This window comes from Trifolium pratense, linkage group LG1 (genome assembly GCF_020283565.1).
Source record: "Trifolium pratense cultivar HEN17-A07 linkage group LG1, ARS_RC_1.1, whole genome shotgun sequence".
NCBI lineage: Eukaryota > Viridiplantae > Streptophyta > Magnoliopsida > Fabales > Fabaceae > Trifolium > Trifolium pratense.
Window position 1 is genome coordinate 1,096,208 of NC_060059.1, and position 21,156 is coordinate 1,117,363.

The following is a 21,156-nucleotide window of genomic DNA, read 5'->3' on the forward strand; positions in this document are numbered from 1 at the left end:
GTTACATTACATGTACATAGGAAGGGATGGTTATACTTATGAGGTAGGCTTTAATTGTCCAAGGAATTGATGGAGGTGAAGGTGAAGTCTCATATGGGCAAGTGTACGTAGGGTAAGGGGTATGGGGTGTGGGGGATGTGCTGGAAATAAGGGCGTAGTGAGTGAGTGAGTGAGTGGTCCATTATACAATTATACAGTACTTTAGTGCTACTACTTCCTCTGCTTTGTCTCTTCTTTATCTCTTTTGTGTAATGTCTCTGCTTTCTTAACATACGGCGCTCTGTCTCTGTCTCTGACATACAAAACTATTTCTCATTTTTTAGATTTTAAGTTGGATAAGCAGCTTAACTAAGTTCTAATTAAGGATTAAAAAATAATAAACCTTCAAATTGGTTTTTGTCTCTGAAATTTACTCTCAAATAAATTGGTTTTTGTCTTATGATAACACACTTTATGACACATAATATAATACTATTTCTTTATACATTCATTTTCATATTAGTATCGTACTACTCCATCCGATCCTTAATATAAGAAGTTAACTTTTTAGATACATTGAAATATTAATATATTTATTCTATAATATAGTGTAAATACACCAATTTGTTAATGTATTAAGAAATGAACTTCATTTTATATTAAGGACGGGAGGGAGTACGTGGGTACTTGAGAGAGGTGGAGACTTTTTTGGTATCTTAACACGAGAATGGGGAGACTTTGAAACCACCTTGACATGACACACTGCAACTCCTCTTGTGTTCGAGTCTATCAAGCCCCGATATGTGACACGATATCGATACGATACGATACCGATACGGCGATATGGAAAAAAATTCAAAATTCTCGATATGATACGCCCGCGATACGTTATTTAAAAATTAAATTTAGAATTATATATATATATATATACACACAATATACAAACAAGTAACAGTTACATATATTAAGTTAAGTACTACCCAAAAAGGGAAGTGAAATGGGTAACTTAACTGATTAAGCTAGTTGATCCAAAAGTTAAAGAGTTAGAGATCCAGGGTTCAAATCCCGATAAGGAGAAAAACTAACATAACAATATAATATACTAACAATTTGCTTATTAAAAAAAATGTATTACCCAAAGACATAGTTGGTAACATCGTACTCTAACATTCAATACTTAAGAGAAAACACGAATTGTATCAGTCTCCTTTCTTGCGTTTCCATCATCAAAGAACATTAATTGCCCGATACTTTTTCGATACGCGTACCGGATAAGTATCCGACATGTATCGGTTGTATTTTTTTTTTTACAAAAATAATATTAATTTCCGATACGTGTGTCGAAGAGTATCAGACGAGTATCGGTATCGAGTACGTATCGGACACGATACTTCGTCATTTTTTAAGTATCGGGGCTTCACATGTTTGAGTAACAAAACTTCCATCTACACTGTATATATATTTAAAAAAACAATAAAAAATACAATTTATTAGGTCCTAAGACTCTGATTTTCCCACTAAAAAACCTAATTTGTGGTTCATGTTCACATAGACTTTTTTTTAACCCAAAAACTTATAATCACGATCATTGCTTAATCGTTAAAGTGTTTGCAAATATATTTTCCACCTCCAAAGTTAAAGACATGGACCTGAATGTGACAACTAGCAATAGCTGCTGTTTGAGATGATGAGAGTCGTTGATACGAATTTAAGCATATAAGGAGCGTATTAGTTGCATGAGGTACTATTATGTTTATTACCATTGGCTTGCACGATAAGCCTTCATTAAGGAGTGGACTTGAACTAGATTCAAAGTGCTTGGACTGCGTGCATTAGACTTTGGCACAATCTGAAACAAAAACAATAAAAAAATAAGTACATAGTTCAAATTAAATTTTTAAGAATTTTAAAATATTAGTTTGCATTATCCGTATTACTCTCCTTTGAAATTAATAGTATGTTTCTTTTCATGCCCAACATCAAATTAAACGCACGTCTACGTGACGCCCGGGACAGAGCTAGTAGGGGGACCGACAGATACCTTTTGGTCGGTATACTTTTTTTTTTTGTGAACTTTAAATGTTTTTAGAGGACGTGATGAATGAGTGAAATATAAATTGAGAAAATTTTCTTCAAATGATGAAAATTTTGACTTCTTATAATAAGAAAGTAGACAAATTATTCATGAAAAATGTCCCTCTGCAAAGTACATTTCTCAACAATTCAAAAAGAAATTTTACATGTATTTGTATTTGCTAGGAAGATACAAAATAAAATTAGAGAAGACATACACAATGTGATGGATCTAGTAATAACCGTGTAAAGTTAAATAGTTTACAAAATTTGATTCTTCAAGAATGTCCTTATCTTCATTGTATGATTTATATATCAATTTTAGCTTTTTTGTTTTTTTGGATCATCTGAAATTCATAAATTTTTCTCAAACTTTGAATATAATTATTAATGTTGGGTGTTCTTGTAAATGCAATGACGGGGTGCAAGCTACGGATAAAACTGAAACTTTCAGTTTGGTTGAAATTGTCTATTTAATTTTTTTTTAATATATGTTGTGCATTTTAAAATTTATTTTTTCTATGTTCAATTATACAATGCAAGTTTTTTTTTGAAAGCTTGGTATTCGTCCTTACCGACTAATCTAAGAAAACTTATACAATGCAAGTTTACAGATGGACAATAAGGTTATTCTTATATATACTTGCCTCAACAAAATAAATTTCATACTAACAAAATGCTCTAATGATACTAATTTAAAAGTTAAGGAAAAAAGTTTTATAATTGTAATTCAGTTGGTAGCTTGGTACTAGAGCTATTATTAGAAAGGTCGAAGTTGAAATATATTGAATATCTCACCTTTCAAGACTTAGAGTGTCCGGGGTTCAAATCTCGGATATCTCATTTATTTATATTTATAATGTATGAGTCTAGCCATTAAACTATTTTAAAAAAATAATAATTATCAATTGATTAATCTAAATAGTAAAATATTTGGATTCCGTAAACAAAATCACATGTTTGATTTTTAATTGTTGCCTATAAGAAAAATGAGAAGAAAATATCGTTTGGTTAATCTAAATTTGGTTTGAGTGGGAAGAATTCACACAATGCAGGGGAAGAGTACACTTCTAACGTATAACATAGAGAAAACAAACCCAGAATTATTACTGAAAACAATAGCTAGTAACAATAATATTATATTTTAATATCTATTATCATGGTAACTATTGAAGTGAGAGTATCGTATCCTTTTCTTGACAGGGAGAAAGTAATGATTTTCCTTTCCCTAATCCAAAATACAAAAAGGTGTATTGTATCTTCCTAAAATTACGCTCGGAAAGTATGGTTTGATAACATTTGCCCGCAAAATTGATTGGATTTGGATAGATATGTATAACTACTCACTTTAGATTAGATGGATGATTGCATTTGCATGTTGTCATATACTTTCACGGTTTATTTTTAAATTATCTTTTAAGAATAGTGTGCAATTATTCGTATAATTTATGTCGAATTTTTTTATTAATATAATGTTAGCACGTAAGATGTTGTTCAATTTATTCTGATGATTATTTTTAAAATATAAAATTTACATAAATTTTTATAATATATAATTAAATATATTAATGATTAAAGTTGTGCATTATCGACATGTTTCCCATGTAGTCCCTTGATTGATGAGTCACTTTGCAACCTAGAGGTACATGGTTCGAAACTTGACATTAGCAACAAAAAAAAAACAACAAAAAATTGTGCATTATCATGTGTGTTGTGGTTTAAAACGACAAATAAAATCTGAAAGCAGCGTTCCAGTCTCATAAACGAAATTTGATGGAAAGATCAGAGTAGTTAAAGGATAGCGTGTTAAAACATTTGAAACCCGACTCTGCTCATCTTCTCTCTTAATATTCTTCTTCTTCATAAACACATTCCTTGCATTCCTCTTCTTATGTTTGTTATCTCGGTTCTCTAACATTTATTCTCACACATATAGATGTCATAAGATACGATAACAATATATTGAATATGAGAAATTTTCAGGTGAAAGTGAGACCACACCTAAACATTAATGATTTTTTTTTTACGCATAAACATTAATTAATGATTAGACACAACTACTCACATATTTACAAATCATTAATATATTAAAATTACAAGTAATTAATAAGATAGTAATTATTAAAACAAACCTCTTTAAAAAAAAAAATTAACAAAACCAAATCTCTAAGGAAAAGAAAAGAAAAATACATGTTCACTCTATAGTTTTATTTGCATACGGTCATTTTTTATATATTTTTTTCATACTAAGTTTTTTTTTTTTTTTACTAATCTGAAATCTTGTATTTATATTAATTAATGAGCTAATTCAATTAGTTTATAGTTTATATTTTTTTTCTCATTTTATTCCTGTTATTTTACTTAAAAAAAATTAAATATTTTTTATGTCACTTTATATTAATAAGATAATTCAACCGTTAATTTTATTAAATAATAAAAATTGAATTATTTAGCTTATCGACTATAAGCTACCTTATAATTTATACAATATAAGTTTGTTTATCAACTATGCACTTTTTTTTTTGTCAAAAAATTCATAAAAGTTGAAACAGTCCCTAAGTTTCAAAAAAGTAAAAAAATAATAATGAACGAAAATAAGGTAAATTCTTTGGTACCCAACTTATATTGTTGGGTACCGCTATTCCATAAGCAAAATTATTTGAAATATAAATTATGTAGATATAATTTAGTATTAAAATATGATATGAGATTATACTTAACAAGTATTAATTATCGAAGTGTTCACATAAAAATAATCGAAACAAATAAATTAGAAACAAAAAACAAAAAGAGAGAGTTTAGTTGGAACAAAAAAATATATGAGCAATTAGAAAAAAAAAATAATAAAGTGCATAACCCATGTTTCTTTTGTAAAAAAAAAAAACACACATGTTTCTTGATAACTATTTTTTTCCCTCTCTCTTAATTATTTGCAATTATTTAATATATTAATGAATAATGAGTGATAATAAAAAAAAAAGAATAATGAGTAATAATGATTTAATTGGTTGTGTCCAATCATTAATACTTAGATGATGACTCACCTAAAAATTTCTCTTTTAATATATACACGTTGAAAATTCAACAACGTGTAAACTAGTTAAAGACATGATTATCCTTATTAAAACACGAACTACGTCATTAACTTGTCTTTTTCGTAAACTCAACATTTTAAATTAGATAAAATCTTGAATAGATTCTACAAAAGTGAAAGAAAAACTTGATGGTTTACTCACTTTATTATTTCAATTATCAGCAAATGTTTTTTTTCTTCTGCTAAATTATGTGTCACAAAAGCTAATCATATAAGCCATTAGATTTGGTCTAGTGGTGAGAGATTTAAGTAGTACGCTATAAATTCTAGGTTCGATTCCCAGCTCGTTAAAAATAAAAAAAAATAGTCATGTTCAAGTGCTTTTGGAGATTTATTTTATTTTGACGAAAAAAGTGCTTTTGGACACTTATATTTGTACTTTCTTATTCATTGCAAACGAAAAAAATTGTCACATCCGGTGTTTAAAAAAAATTTGTTATATAGGTTGATCTAATAGTACGGTTACAAGAGATAATTATATATGTATCTATCATTTAACGTGAGACTTAACTCACCCCATACTTATCAGATAATTCTTTTAATATATATATATATATATATATATATATATATATATATATATATATATATATATATATATATATATATATATATATAGTTGATTTGTTATTTAAAACTTAATCTTCAATCAAGTAATTTTGTTCCTTTACGAACAAAATTTCCTTTACGAATATGTTAGTTTTGCTATTAAACTATTTAGAAAACACAATTAATATGATATTTGTTTTTAATCATAAACATCCAATTAAATAAAAATTTTGATTTATAATAAATAAAATCAATTTTTTGGTCAAAATATCGCATATCAATTTTTACTAGTTAATGCATATTGAAATTATTGGCGCGCAATATGAGCATGTTGTAAATTTCGACGTATCAAATTTAATTCCTAAAAAAACCCCACATTGAATTAACAAATTCTTTAATGAAATACAATTATGTTTAAATAAAGTGTAATTTCTTTTTTTATTATAATATTTTTTAATAGATTTTATTTTTTTAAAATATTTTTTATTAATCATTAATCATATAAATTTAGATTAAGGAAATGATATCAATCCAAGTCAAACTTATTGTACAAAAAAAATCCAAGTCAAACTTACATAAAGTCTAACGTTAAACTACACACAAAAATGTCCACAAATCGGACGTAAGAGTAATTTATCTATTTTGTGTGTAATTTATCTATTTCGGACGTTAAAATGTCAAAATTGCTAAATCAGACGCTATGATCGAAGTTCAAATCTCGATTTATCTATTTTGTGTGTAAGTTTATAAAATAATTTATCCTTTTTTTTTTACTTAACCAATAAATTTTCATCTATCCCTCTAAAAAACACAAGAATATACTATTCAGAAAATAAAATATTTTCCATACAAATAGAAGAAAAAAGAAGAGGACGTAAGAGTAAAAAAAAAAACCGACGAAGGAGTCGTGCAACCTTAATTTTCTGATTCACTCTCTCTCTCATTGTTGTCGTCTTCATATGTTTTAGGTATGTATGTGAAATTCAAACCTATGTCGTTTTTATCTTTTTTTACGCTTCCGTTACTGCGTTTTGCTCTTCAACCCTAGTTCATCTGCATCCTTCAATTTCCTCTCCAAGATCAAACCTTTTTCACACATTCAAACCCAATTCTATATTGTTCACTGAGATTTACTTGTTTTCTATCAGCTTCACTTCATTTTTTTTCCTTTCTGTGATTTCTATTAGCTTCAGTTCCACTCTGATCTGGTTTGTTTTCTTTCTATTGTTCTTTTTACAATTGTCATTTCCATTGTAGTTTGAATTTTGTAAACAGTAAGAAAAAACATGCATTTCTTAAACCCTTAAATTGGTTATGCAATTTTGCAAGGATTGATTGATGATGATGGGGGTATTAGGTTAAGGTTGGTAGTTAAGAGTAGAAAACTTATCTGATTGAAGAATTTGTGGTGGATTTTTGCTTGCATTATTAGTTTTTTACCAATTTTAAATTTTTAATATTGCAAGTTACTCTTTTTATGGGTGTTCTTACTCCTTACATAGGGTAAAGTTTAGTAGGTTTTTCAATTGTTGTTTGAATATGAGTTCTGCTTTTGGATAAAAATGTTGTTTGTTGGTTAGGGTTTTAAAAGTATTTTGATGTATTGAGCAGATTGACTTGTAAAAATGAAGATAAGATTCAAATTAGGGAAAGGGGAATGAGTGTTGAGTGCCTATCAGTCTTAGGTGCATTTTCTGTACTAATCTCCAATGAATCCGGAGAGCTGTTAGGTTGGATTTTTCTCCCGTTTAAGTGATAATAATATCTTGTTAATTATTCTTCGATATTGGTTTTTTATGTAGATAAGTCCCCAACATAGAAAATATGGTAGATTCTTGTGATAAATGATTTGATTACACGTGGAGAAGAAGTGTAAAAACACCGGGAAATAGGGTTGGTGGAAACAGATTTAGGGTTGAGTGGTCTATTGTTGGACTTAATTCATTGCACGCCATTACGACGTTTTTGTCGTATTCATGTAGATGATCCAACCTAATTAAAAAGGTTTGGCTGCTGTTGTTCTCTTTGGTCAGCAAAATCATCATCGTTTTCATATGAAAAAGAATTTCATAAGTGGAAATTTCTGGCTCAGCAATTTACTAATTATGAGCAATTTACTAATTATGAGCGTAGCAGTAAGGTCGTAAAATATCACGATTTACATTACCTTGCAAAACCGACAACTTTTTGACTTATTTACATTACCTTGCACCCGGCTCTTTTCAGTTTCGTCTCCCTTTTGCTACCCTCGTGGGCAAGTTCTGCCTTTTCTTCTCCCGTTTTGTGAAGAAGTCTCTCTCTCTCTCTCTCTCTCTCTCTCTGATTGTGAAAAGGAGAGCATATGTGCTCATTTTTTGAGATTGTGCGCAGACGGGAGAAAGGGGAAAATCAAACTATTGGTGAAATCTTCAATGCTTTGGCATTTCAGTGTCTCAGATTTGCAACCAGTTTGCTGGCCAGGTTGCACGAAAAACCCTATTGAGAGCCTCTTCTTATCCCTTTTGCTACCCTCGTGGGCAAGTTCTGCCTTTTCTTCTCTCATGTTGTGCAGAAGTATCTGTGCAACTCTCTCTCTCTCTCTCTCTCATGGTGAAAAGGAGAGCATAGGTGCTCATTTTTTGAGATCGTGAGCAGGAGACAGGGGAAGAGAGAGCGGCCAACTAGGGTTGTAGAGTTTGCTTATGATGGAGAGAAGTGAATATCGGCCTGTTTGGGCCCAATTCATTTCAATGCCGCTTTTACTTCTTTTTAGCCATTGGAGGCATTGGGCCGTATGGCCCAATCTTCTTGGAGGGTATTATTTATCTTTTTTTTATGTTGTTTTATTTTTATATATAATATAACAATTCATGTTAGGATTTATATTTTATCCCCAATTTTGAGTGAATTCTCGATTTTATATATAATTATCAGATGTGTTATACCTCTCCCCTTTTATGTCCCCTCATATTAGTTGGATTTCTTTGTAAAAGGAATGATGATATTGTTGACCAGACTTTTTAATGTCTATAATGAATCCTTTTGGTGTACATATCTGATAATTGTGGTTTGGAGTGCTACAAGATAAATGCTGTTTTCTTTTGATGTGCTTCAGGTTATAGTTATACTTATGATTTGGATGTTTTCTTCATTTTTGCAGTGCAAATTTTAGTCTTCAAGGAAAGGGGAAAACATAAGTGTTTCCTCCATTTAGCAAATAGGTTGTTTGTTAAGCAAACTTCTATGTCGCTTATCTTTTCCAGCTAATGCTTGATAATGTGGATAATATTCATCATTTCATCGACTCAACTTGGAGACTATGCACTGTTGTAGGTGGTTGGTTTTCTGGTTTAATTTCAAAACCTTGCAGAAAAGTGGTGAGTGAAGCCATTTTCATTTAGAGAAGCTTTGCATTTTATTGTCACGTGTGATGAGATGTTCACGATACTTTTGACTACAGGTTGGCTCAGCATTTGATGGTTCTATTTTGGCCGAGGAAAGAGAAAATTATTATCTAGATTCCATGGACCAGTGTATATATATTAGTTCGTCGGATGATGAGTTGGAGGAGATCGAAGATCCCAGAAGGCTTCTCCCAAAATGGGCTGGTTCTGAAAGGAATTCAGGTGAGCGAATTTTCTTAAAGATCTTCTGTAATGAAATTTCTTTTAAATCTGCAGTCATCATATATGTAATATTATGTGCAGATTCAAGAAGGGCAAATAATTCAAACGCGAGCTCTTCTAACATTTTTAATCATTCACAAGTTACGCCTCATAATCAACCTGGTCCCAGCAATGGAAGCACAAGTCAGCATCAGACAGTAAATTCCCGAATTTCTAATACTAATGGTGCCAATTATGAGAAAATGTCATCTCAACAAGCTTTCAACAGGACTCTTCCATCATCTTTTCAATCATCTGCAACAAGGTCTCTTCCACCTTCGTCATTTGCACCTAATAACAGATCAAACAATTTAAGCAGCAGCCAACATAATGATCCATACCGGAGTCGCCACCATGGCGTAGGACCTAACACGTCCAGTGAGAAGGGCTTTTTTCGTGACAATTTTGGCAGAGGCAATGATGGAGATCGTTTCATGAATCAGAATGGAGGGATCAGGTCTCTTCCTCCTTCTTTGATGCATGGAAAGGCTGTAGCTCCACCATTTGCCAGTTCTAGTGAATCTGCATACCATGCTGGAGCAGGTGATGAAAGGGCTTCTACAGCTGATGAGAGGCTAATTTATGAAGCAGCATTACAGGTATTTCATTATGTTTATCAGCTGATTGTAATGTCGTTGGTTTACTTTATATACTACTCTATAAAGAGCACTGCTGTATCTTATTACTATAGTATAACTATATATATTCCATTAATGTCTGTGATATAGGACATTCAAAACATATCACATTAATGTTTGTGAAAGTGTGAATTAGGGGAATGCCTGATACTCTGCTAATACTAAAACCATAAGGGAAACTTGGAGATACTTCAAAAAGTACAAAGGCCAATAACACCTACCGTCAACATAAATACAAGTCCAAGCAACACACATGCTACAAAATTACCTCTAGGATTGAAAATAGAAAATTAAATAAAATAACACCCATTACAATAGTAACCATAGATGACAGTAGTTTGCCAAGTGCACCGAATAATACAGTGAGTTAGGCAGTTAGCCCCACTAAAAAAACTTAATACATGCTTTTGAGATGATTTGATGTTTAATCTTATGCTTAATTGATGTTTCTTCTGCATCAATATGATTTGTGGATGACGCTCCAAAGATTAAATTCTCAGTTTGTAGTATATTAATCTTTATTATCACTGAACGTCATCGGACGCAATATTGTCAACGGTGAATCTGGTTATTACAGGATCTCAGTCAACCCTTAAAAGAAGCCGATTTACCTGCTGGTATAATGTCTGTCCCGCTTATGAGACATCAGGTATTACTGTCTATTATAATTGCCATTATTTTTTTATTTTATTAAATTATTATTATTATTTTGGATAATTTATTTGTTATCACCTTATATTCCAGAAAATTGCATTGGCTTGGATGCTTCAGAGGGAAAACAGGAGTTTGCATTGCTTGGGGGGGATTTTGGCTGATGATCAGGTTATCTTTGAAGTATAATTTTTTAATGAGCAGCACTTGATATTTAACTGCAAGTGTTTTTATCTGAACTATATGACTTTGTTCAAACAGGGCCTTGGAAAGACAATTTCAACGATAGCTCTCATCCTAATGCAACGGCAATCACAGTCAAAATGGAAAACAGCTGACACATGCAACCATAAAGCTGAAGCCTTGAATTTGGATGATGATGATGATAATGGTTGTATTGATGTGGAAAAGATTAAAAATGAGGAAGAACCCAGTGATATAAAACCAATTACTGAAGCGAGCAGTTCAACACGGGCCCCAGGTAGGCAAAGGCCAGCTGCTGGTACACTGGTTGTCTGCCCTGCAAGTGTTCTTCGGCAGTGGGCCAGAGAGCTTGATGAGAAAGTTGGAGATGAAAAGCTCTCTGTTTTGATTTTTCATGGGGGCAGTAGGACAAAGGATCCTGTTGAACTTGCAAAATATGATGTTGTTCTCACAACATACTCTCTTGTGACTAATGAAGTTCCCAAGCAACAGTTAGTTGATGAGGAGGATATTGATGAAAAAGATGGGGACAAGTTTGGTTTATCCTCCGATTTTTCTGTTGGTAAAAAGAGGAAAAAGACATATAATGGAAGTAAGAAGGGTAAAAAAGGTAGAAAGGGAATAGACAGTTCTTCTTTCGATTGTGCTTCTGGTGCTCTTGGAAAAGTTGGTTGGTTTAGGGTTATTCTAGATGAAGCTCAAACGATAAAGAATCATAGGACTCAGATGGCCAGAGCTTGCTCCAGCCTTAGGGCCAAAAGAAGGTGGTGCTTGTCTGGCACACCTATTCAGAATACTATTGATGATTTATATAGCTACTTTAGGTTCCTGAAGTATGAACCTTATGCTGAGTATAAATCATTCTACAATACAATAAAAGTCCCAATATCCAGAAATTCAATTCAAGGTTACAAAAAACTTCAAGTAGTTTTGAGGGCCATAATGCTTCGTCGTACAAAAGGTGATTTTTTTCATAATCTGGCTACTTATGTCTTTACTGGAGTATGTTTTTGCCATTTTCCTGACATGGTTTAGGTGTTAAGGGTCCTTCGAATATTGTTGCTGATCTCTTTATTGAAGTTCATCATTTAGATAATTTTTCTTTATTCATTTTCTCATTTCATGCTCTACCTTTGGCACCACAACAGTATCTAAATACAAGGCTTTATTCCAAGGCTTCAGGGGCATATATCTAGTATTTAAATACAAATAACTTGCCAATGGAGGACTACCTATAGGAATTGAATCCAAGACCTTTGCTTGCATGCTGTTCATTCCTATAAACTGAGCCAGCCTTGATTGGCTAGACATACCTGCAAATGACAATAAAAGTATAAAAAAAAGATCATTTTAATTGATTTGATTTAGTCCTCTTCCCTTCATCATCAAGAATTAGTGAATTTATTATTCACTAACAAAGATAGTTTAGTATGTAATTAGTTTTATTTTCTCGATTTAGTAAATTATCTGTTTTTTGGCTAAACTTATTTTTGGAATTATGGAATTATTCATTCTATTCAGCGCATTCATCCTTGATTTCTGTTCTTAGTCTATGACCATCATGTATAATGTAATGAATTTGAGATTGTTTTCAAATGTTTTACCAGAAATATAATATATTGTTTGGTTGAGGGAGTGAACTGAACAATTTACTCATCACAAGGTTCTGGTTTGTTTGAGTGAGCTGGAATTTCTTCGAAGTTGGAGTCCTATTTATTGTATGGGGTGATTATTGGTCTCTTCTGCTTTTTCATATCAGTTTTTTTCTTATTTGTCTAGGAACTTTGCTTGATGGCAAGCCGATAATCACTTTACCTCCTAAAACAATTAATCTGAGTAAGGTGGATTTCTCCTATGAGGAGCGGGCCTTCTACAAGAAGTTGGAAGCTGATTCACGTTCTCAATTTAAGGTTTATTTTCTTTTAAATTGCTTATATTGGACATAATGTAACAATTGCTTTTTGTGTTTTCTTTCTTTCAAATTATTGTCTATAAATTCGTTTTGATATTGGGTCAAAGAAATTGCAAATTATATGATGTTGTTCATCTGATATTTCTATGCTGATGGATGTCCTGAATATGTAGCTTTGAAATAAAAAACTTGTACTTTGCAGGCATATGCGGCTGCTGGCACAGTAAATCAAAACTATGCAAATATCCTTTTAATGCTTTTACGTCTCCGTCAGGCTTGTGATCACCCACTTCTTGTTAAAGAATATAGTTCTGATCCTGTTGGGAAAGATTCTGTTGAAATGGCAAAAAAACTTCCAAAGGAGATGCTGATCAATCTGTTTAATAGTCTGGAAACAACTTCCGCTATATGTTGTGTCTGCAATGTGAGTTAATTTGATATGATAATTTCATTATTGGTTTCCTTTGTTGCAATTATGCCTCCTAGGTGCGTAATCTGGTATAGATCCTTTTGATTGTATCTTACAACTTACGTGTTTGGTTTGAGGGAAAGAAAGAGGGAGGGAAGAAAAACACAGAAACCAATGAATGAATTTGAACTAGACCCTAGTCTAAATTCATTCATTAGTTTCCGTGTTTTTCCTTTCCTCCCTCTTTCTTTCCCTCAAACCAAACACACCAGTATAGATCCTTTTGATTGTATCTTACAAGTCTTACTCTTCCTATGTTACAATTTTGTTATTTGTCTAATGAATAATATTAGGAATAGGAGGTACATTTCTCTATGTCGTTTGAAATATGAAGTCTGTTAACAGAAATTTGTAAGCATATGTTTACCCTGATCATGCTTTAGGAGTGTCACATATTTAGTCTTTGTGGAACTCCATAAATGCACCATGCTCACAAAGTCAGGTTAAGTTTAACACTCAAACCTTCAGTGGAAGAAAATCATGCATATTATGATGGAAACAACTCCTAAACTTTAAGGAGTTCTAGTTGTAGGTTTTGGCAAAATAAAACACATCACCACAAAGTAGTTATATATTCACAAAGTAGAAATATAACACATTCCAAGGGTATTTTACACAGCACAACAACTGATAATCTTAATTGATACTTGTTCTATTAATTAATTGATTGATTACTAAAGTTTTGTTTTTATTATAATTATAACTTCTTAATTGAATGTTTGGAATTTTATTTTTCTGTTAACCTGTTATTGCCGAGTGATAAATAGTATCTATTCATTGTCATTAAGGGATCTGGCTGATATTTACAATGGTTTCAACAGGATCCACCCGATGACTCTGTTATTTCGATGTGTGGCCATGTCTTCTGTTATCAATGCGTATCAGAACATTTGACAGGTGATGATAATATGTGCCCGGCAGTTCATTGTAAAGAACAACTCGGTGAAGATCTTGTTTTCTCCAAAGCAACTTTGAGGAGTTGCATCTCTGATGATCTTGGTGGCAGTAGTTCTGGAAATTCGAGTCTTGTTGATTATTCACTAGTACAGAACAGTGACTACAGCTCATCTAAAATCAAAGCTGTCCTTGAGGTTCTGCAGTCAAATTGCAAATTGAAGACTCCTTTACTGAATTCCTCCGAAGGAAATAGAGATTCACTGCCTTCTGATGATTCAGATATTGAAGATTTTGATTCAGATGTAAAGGTTATAAAACACACAACAAGATATTCAGAGTGCACAACTGGAGGACCGCTAAAGGCTATAATTTTTTCTCAGTGGACTAGTATGTTGGACTTAGTTGAAACGTCAATGGAACAGGCTGGCGTAAAATACAGGAGACTTGATGGTAGGATGACTCTGACTGCGAGGGACAGAGCTGTTAAGGATTTCAATACTGATCCTGAGGTTTGGCTCTTCCCAATTTTGTTAAAGCTCTAATTGCTTTTTATGCAAATTTTTAAATGACACTAAGTAATGTGTTGTGTGAACATATTTGTTAGTAGCTTAAGTAATGAGAAATTTAATCTTCTTTCTTGATTATGTCAATAATGCTGGATGCGTTGTTAGTCAGTATAAGTATAACCAATACTTGAAATTGCATTATCTACTGTGTTTGAAATGTGTAAACCTAGGTCGTCTTTGGTGGCTGACTAACTTGGCTTATTTTTCAGATTACTGTTATGCTGATGTCACTGAAAGCAGGAAACCTTGGTTTGAATATGGTTGCTGCATGTCATGTTATTCTTTTGGATCTTTGGTGGAATCCAACTACTGAAGATCAAGCTATTGACCGAGCTCATAGAATTGGACAGACTCGTCCTGTTACTGTGACACGGATCACCATTAAAGATACAGTTGAAGATAGAATACTGGCTCTTCAGGTTTAATATCTGTCAGTTTATTATTTTTTTATGTGCCAAAATGAGATTATACTTAGTTGAAAAATTAAGTTTTGAGTCCACAGCAGTTAGTCTTAGAAGCCAGTGCCAATTTAGGTAATTTGTGAGTTGTTCATCATTGCTGACGGTGGGGGGTTGGCACCATGGTTGTTGGAGTTGCAACCTCGGACTAGATGGTCAGGGGTTCAAGTCATGGATTTTTTTGCCAACCGTAGATTGTCAACTCATGTTTGACTATGGTTGATCTCATAAAACTACTTAAGTACTTTAATTTGCGGGGGGTGCTTCCTCCAAAAGATAACGGGGGAGTCAGCACATACAATTTTTACTTTTCCTGTTTTCTGTTTAGTGGGCTTTGCTATATGCGAGGAAAACTTGGTAATAATTGCCGGCGTGCATTGACGTATGTGTGTTGAGAATTGATAAATTCTGATGATGTTATTTTTGTGTTGGTCTGTATCTGACAGGATGAAAAGAGAAAAATGGTTGCATCCGCTTTTGGTGAAGACCATGCTGGTGGCTCTGGAGCTAGGCTTACTGTTGATGATCTGAAATATCTTTTCATGGTCTAGAAAGATCCTTGCTTTCCGTGGTATGGATGGTGTTAGTACTTCAAATTTTGCTTTCGATAGCTTGGCGTGTAGTTATGAAGGTGTATGACTGTTTTTATCATTGGATACTGACATTTGTTGCTCAAGTTACCTGGTGAGGGTTGGTTGATCTATGCAGTAACTCATCTGTTTTGAAAGCCCACAAGGGCATTTTTGTCCCACCCAACTGCTAGGTAGCTTAAGCTGTAAATATGCTCTAATTAAATTACATGGTTTAGGATGGTATTACCTTGGTTTAATGTACTTTCTTCTTTTATACCGTACTACAAATTTTCTTTATTATATTCTACTCTGCATGGAAAGCAAGGATAGGCTGTTAAGGTGGTCCCTTTAGAATTATTGATCATACTGTGGATTGGAACTAAGCTTCCATGGCATGCGTATCATACTACCCTCAGCCCTGGTCAAATCTGACCACTACAATGTGAGTTCATACTTTAGAACAAACCCTTAAGTTAAATATAAAACATATTTCTATTTGTAATTGAAATTTATTAGAAGTTAGTTTTCTTGATTGAATATATATTTGAGATAAAATCTCTTCATTCTGCCAAATTGTGGTCTAGAATTAGATAAACTCTGGTGGTACCAAACATTTTGGTCTAGGAAACAAGAATTATAGGTTTAGTTGGTAACAACTTTGCCTACCCTGCATTTCTTAAAATCCTCTATAAGTGTGTTTTTTTCTTCTTTCTGGTTGTATACTTTGAAAGTGATTTTGGATAAAAAAAAAGTGCGATAGCGAAATGATTAATTTTATGTTTTTACCGAGATTGCTTTCAAATTCACGGTTAATTCAATTGAATATTGCTTTCAATTCCAAATTTTAGTTTGATTACATTTCATAAAAATAGCTATGTATTTGCTACATATTTTCAGAATAAAAGAATTTCAACACAAATCATTTTCTCTAAATAAAAACCACATTTTAAGTGAGTATTAGAACATGACGATTTTGGTGTTTTGTAAACAAGGAATAGTTTCCTCAAATACAGTGAGACAAGTATATATCTTATATGGTGTTTTCTTTACAATTATATCCTATATGGTGTTATTTCTTATCAAGGTGTACAATTGCATGATTCCCTTCCTTACCCTATTTTTAACCAACAAATTCTTTCCTTTTGGTAGGTCTATATAAAGTGCTAACAAAACCATAAAGATAGAAAACAAAATATCATTTTCACTGCTCAAATTTAATGTACATCACCACATACATGTGAATAAGAGATGTAAATATGAATCAAGTCATTGAACTCAAGTGGTTAATGAGTTTCATCAAAGGACAAATTGTTTGGGAGAATCCGAGTGCGAGGGAACAATTTTTTGGCCAAATTTTATTTACCTTGCGGCCGAACTCTTGATTACTAGGATTCCCTTCCCTTAGGAACCATATAGTTGTAAACAAAAAAAAGACATGTAAGTATGTGTTTCCTGATAATAATCACACACATGAAGAAAAGAAAAAGACAACAGTGATTTTTCTTAATCTTGCATCTCTCAAAAAGAAGAAAAGCAAATGGTTGCACTCCTATGCATTGTGAGGTCCCAACCAGCAAAGTTACAAAGGTATAGCAATAACATAGAGCCCCAAACAATGTCTCACACTCTCACATGTTCATAATAGATGTGGTGGCTCCCTTTACCTAATGATTCAATTGCTGTAGCAGCTTTCACAAACGAGTAGAAAGAGAAGAGTGAAGGTAGTGGAATCTGTTTATGTGAAAGGGAAAAAAAAAGTAACAAAGGAAACAAAAGAAAAGGTTCAGGGTTATGTCTAGTCATCAGTACATGGAGAGACCAAATCATTTCTTTCTAATCTTCAAATTGAGTAAAAGGGTCCTCTTGGATCCTACTCATCACAACATATCAATCAAGATTACCCTTATGCCCAACAGAGCAAATAACCTTTTGCATGATTCTTTTGACCGTGTTGAGGGTCATCTTAGGAATGTTTGACCCCCATTATTATATAAATATTCTCCCTTACCTTAAGTATATACACTTGAGTGCACCACCTTTGCTAAAAAACTGAATTAAACTAACACTTCCATGAAATTATCTTTTACAAAGTACTTTTAGCAACTAATCAAAAGCGAGATTATACTATATATTATTATGAATATAACATTTCATGACCACATGTGTGGCTTAATTATTCCACTCATCTACATATTAAGACTATTATGTTACATTACTATAACACTAACAAAACTTAGAGCGCTGATAATATACACACGCTTACATAACACGATAATAGTAACCTTAAGGCATGTCCTAATTATGGGGAACTTTTGGGATCCAACTCACATAAACTTTTTTATATAAAAAAACTTAACAAACATTGGGTCCAAATCCCACATAACCATTAGCTCCATCCACTGAAATTTCAATCCCTTCTTGCTGTATGTTCCCTATGATGGAAAGCCCTGATGGAGAAGGAGCAAATGCAAAGCAGAAAGTGCCTACATCATCCACTGGAATTAGAAAGTTCCTAGCTGGAAGGGTCAATATAGGCCCACCCAAGAAATAAAATGATATGGTTGGTATGCGGACCGTCACAAACCCGTATAAATTATAGCATGTGTCAAAAATAGATACTCGGGATGCCCTAGGTAGATTTGTCGTTTGAGCAATAAAAGCATCTCGAAATGCATCATAAGCCGCCGTAGGCAGCCTTGTCACAGCAGTGCCGGTGTCCATGACCACCCCTCCCTCACCCAGTTCATTTAATCGAAAAACATCCTCGGATATGGGAACTTTTAAGCCCCCAACTCCAAGACCTGAAAGCCCGATATAATAAAAACTAGGAGCTTGTGGGTTATGAATTAGGGAAACCCACGAAGCACCCACGGGCACCGATTCTCGTCCAAATTCTAGCGTACCAGATGCTTCAGTGCCGCGACTCACTAAACAATAACTAAATGTACCACCGGTTTGACCACCCAATTGGCCCACAAAAGACATGGGACCACTTCCAAGACCCAACAACCCAGCTGCTCCAACAAACATACCTTGATTACGGTGCCCGCACCCGATAGCCACGTTTCGGATCACGGTTCCTCCCAATGTAACTGTCTCAAGTGCAAGTGTCCCTTTAGTATAGGACCCGTCTCCATAAGAAACCTCATAATGGCACCTCCCTTCATTACACCCTGCATTCTCCACACGACTGCACACGGTTGACCCGCAAGACACACCCGCATAAGATGATGAATCTCCCGGGTTAAAAACCGGGTCGGATTGGTGATAACATTGGGTACATGGTTGACATTGGACCCAAATAATGTCACTACCCGAATCAATAACCACATATTGGTTTTTTGGTGGGCTACCAACACCTATTCTAACAAAATACTCCCCACTTCCTAGCTCCATACCCGAAACCACATCCGACCCGAATTCCTCTGTTTCATACCCGGAAGCACCGGCGATTCTGCGGACAACGGCGGCGACCCTTTTGGAATCTCTATTCATCCGTGCATTGAAACGGCTGCGATGGTCACGGGAAGTATTAAAGGTAGAAATTTTATCTCTGTGAAGTAGCTTCAATTTCTGTTTTCCTGATTCAGATTTTTCACTCTCGTACTCAGTGTTGGCATTTTCATTATCTTGGGGTTGTTTGGTTGTATGAAAAGATTTCAGCTTTAGCTTAGTTTCTGCAATGGTTTGTTTCACATTGAGGCGTTGAAAATGAGGGTATGAAAGGTTATGAGAAGGTGATGAGGTTGGAATGGAAGTTGAGGTAGTTAGAAAGACCAATGATAGAAGCAGCAAAATCAAGACCATTGTGACTTGTAGTGGTGAAAATTTTAAGGATAAGAGACAAGTAAAGGATGTTTATGTTTATGTGTTTTGCTAGGGAAATATAGGATTTATTTATGTTGGGAATGTGTGTGTTGTGGAGGGATTTATTTGGTTTGGTTTTGGGATTGTGTATGGAGAAAAAGTTTCATACTTCATACTGTAGAAATAATTGAATGTGTGGGGGTGTTTCTGTTTTTTGTAGTTTAGTATGTAGAAATGATTTTTATCTAAGTATGAGAGAGTAAGTGGAAAGGCCCATGTATCTTATAAGGGGTGGTGATTTCCAGCAAGATGGAAAGATAGTTGGTGGTACATAAATTTTGTTAAGAGATTTGATGAGATAAATATATCACGCTCCTTAACTTTTGATTTTATGTGACTAATTTGTGTTGTGCAAGTTGTGCTTGTTTTTGTCTTTATCTCCTTTCTTTTTGGCTAGTTAGATATTGAGTGTAAATTGGCGATTGATGCTGAACTTGATATGAAGGACCACGGTTCGGTTCTCCGCAACTATGATCGGAAGGCGTTTGAATCATTTGATGTCAGAACTGATCTTCGTACCAGATTAGGCGGTTCGGTGAGCCGAATACTGATGGTGGGAAAAAAAAATAGTGTACAATTGAATTGCTCAAGAGCCAAATGACTTATAGTGTGATCTTCATTGTGTAGTATTAAAATCAACTTGTGGCATATGGTTTTACTTTTACAGTTTAAGATAATTGGGGTTGCTATAAATGGAGGGACCCTTTTTGTGTATGTTTGTGACTTTTATGGTCATGCCAATTTGATCTTGATAATGGGAAGAGAAAAGAGGACTAGTGATACTGTTTTGTAGGGAAGAAAGTATTGAAGAAGTATGTGACATTTGGTATTTCATTGTATTTGATTATATACGGCATTAAAGTTGCAAGGAATTTCCTAGTTTGATCAGATATGAAAAAACAATATGTAGAGTGGAATACACGCATTCACCAAATTTGAAAAAACATTTCAGAATTAAGAGTATTGATTATTCTTTTCTCAGCTTCTTTTCTTCCCCATCATCTCATGGCATATTTTTTAAGAAATCAACTTGAATATGAAATGCATGTTTGGGTTCAGGGTAGAATTGGAAAAATCACAATGAGCTGACGCAATCGATATTTTCACAAAAACTATGTTTTGAAGCTTCAACAAAATCGGCAGCACTGTGATTTTGCCTTTTCTTTTGCAGCTCATCCAAACATATACAAGTTCATTTCAAGAAAAGAAATGGAAAATGTTAGGAGTCTCACGTAGGGATGTAAAGGGGTATCTACGGAGGCGGATAATATGATATCCGTGACCACTTCGTTAGATAAAAATATGATATCCGTGTCCATTCCATATCCGTGCAGGTATCTGCTAAGCGGGTAATCCACAGATAAATCTGTGGATATTTACAGATATTCATGGATGAAATGACAAATTAGGATATTTTTTTTTATCGTAAATGAAAAGTGGTAAGAAGATGATGAAAAATTTTACTTCAAAAGAGAAAAGAGATGAAAAAATAACATGAAAAGTTTTAAGTACCAAATTAGTTTTTAAGTACCAAAATTCCAAATTACTTGTGTACTGCTCTTTAGCATATATGATGATCCATC

At 33.5% G+C, this 21,156-nt stretch overlaps 2 protein-coding genes across 3 annotated transcripts; one reads left to right on the top strand and one right to left on the bottom strand.

Annotated features, from left to right (window-relative positions):
• The first annotated feature begins 6,518 nt into the window (after window positions 1–6,518).
• On the top strand, window positions 6,519–16,228 carry LOC123902571 (helicase-like transcription factor CHR28). 2 transcript variants are annotated; one of them, XM_045952337.1, is made up of 12 exons: window positions 6,519–6,663; window positions 8,835–9,051; window positions 9,135–9,300; window positions 9,382–9,938; window positions 10,555–10,626; window positions 10,722–10,799; window positions 10,890–11,793; window positions 12,612–12,742; window positions 12,947–13,168; window positions 14,035–14,619; window positions 14,886–15,095; window positions 15,581–16,228. In XM_045952337.1, exons 2-12 carry the CDS (start codon window positions 8,941–8,943, stop codon window positions 15,683–15,685), a joined length of 3,141 nt encoding a protein of 1,046 aa, XP_045808293.1. In that variant the 5' UTR covers window positions 6,519–6,663; window positions 8,835–8,940; the 3' UTR covers window positions 15,686–16,228. The 2 variants fall into 2 exon arrangements, with proteins under 2 accessions (XP_045808293.1, XP_045808292.1); XM_045952336.1 differs by having other exon boundaries at window positions 6,577–6,903.
• Window positions 16,229–17,810: 1,582 nt separating this feature from the next.
• LOC123902572 (protein ASPARTIC PROTEASE IN GUARD CELL 2-like) lies at window positions 17,811–20,079 on the bottom strand. Its single transcript, XM_045952338.1, has one exon. The coding sequence runs from the start codon at window positions 19,511–19,513 to the stop codon at window positions 18,059–18,061; it is 1,455 nt and encodes a 484-aa protein (XP_045808294.1). The 5' UTR covers window positions 19,514–20,079; the 3' UTR covers window positions 17,811–18,058.
• Window positions 20,080–21,156: the final 1,077 nt, after the last annotated feature.

Excerpts from the sequence above, each read along its gene's own strand:
- LOC123902571 (XM_045952337.1), top strand. The coding sequence starts at position 8,941 with ATGCTTGATAATGTGGATAATATTCATCATTTCATCGACTCAACTTGG. Across the intron at positions 12,743-12,946 it reads ATTCACGTTCTCAATTTAAG|GCATATGCGGCTGCTGGCAC; the intron begins GTTTATTTTCTT and ends TGTACTTTGCAG. Across the intron at positions 14,620-14,885 it reads ATTTCAATACTGATCCTGAG|ATTACTGTTATGCTGATGTC; the intron begins GTTTGGCTCTTC and ends CTTATTTTTCAG.
- LOC123902572 (XM_045952338.1), bottom strand. The coding sequence starts at position 19,513 with ATGGTCTTGATTTTGCTGCTTCTATCATTGGTCTTTCTAACTACCTCA.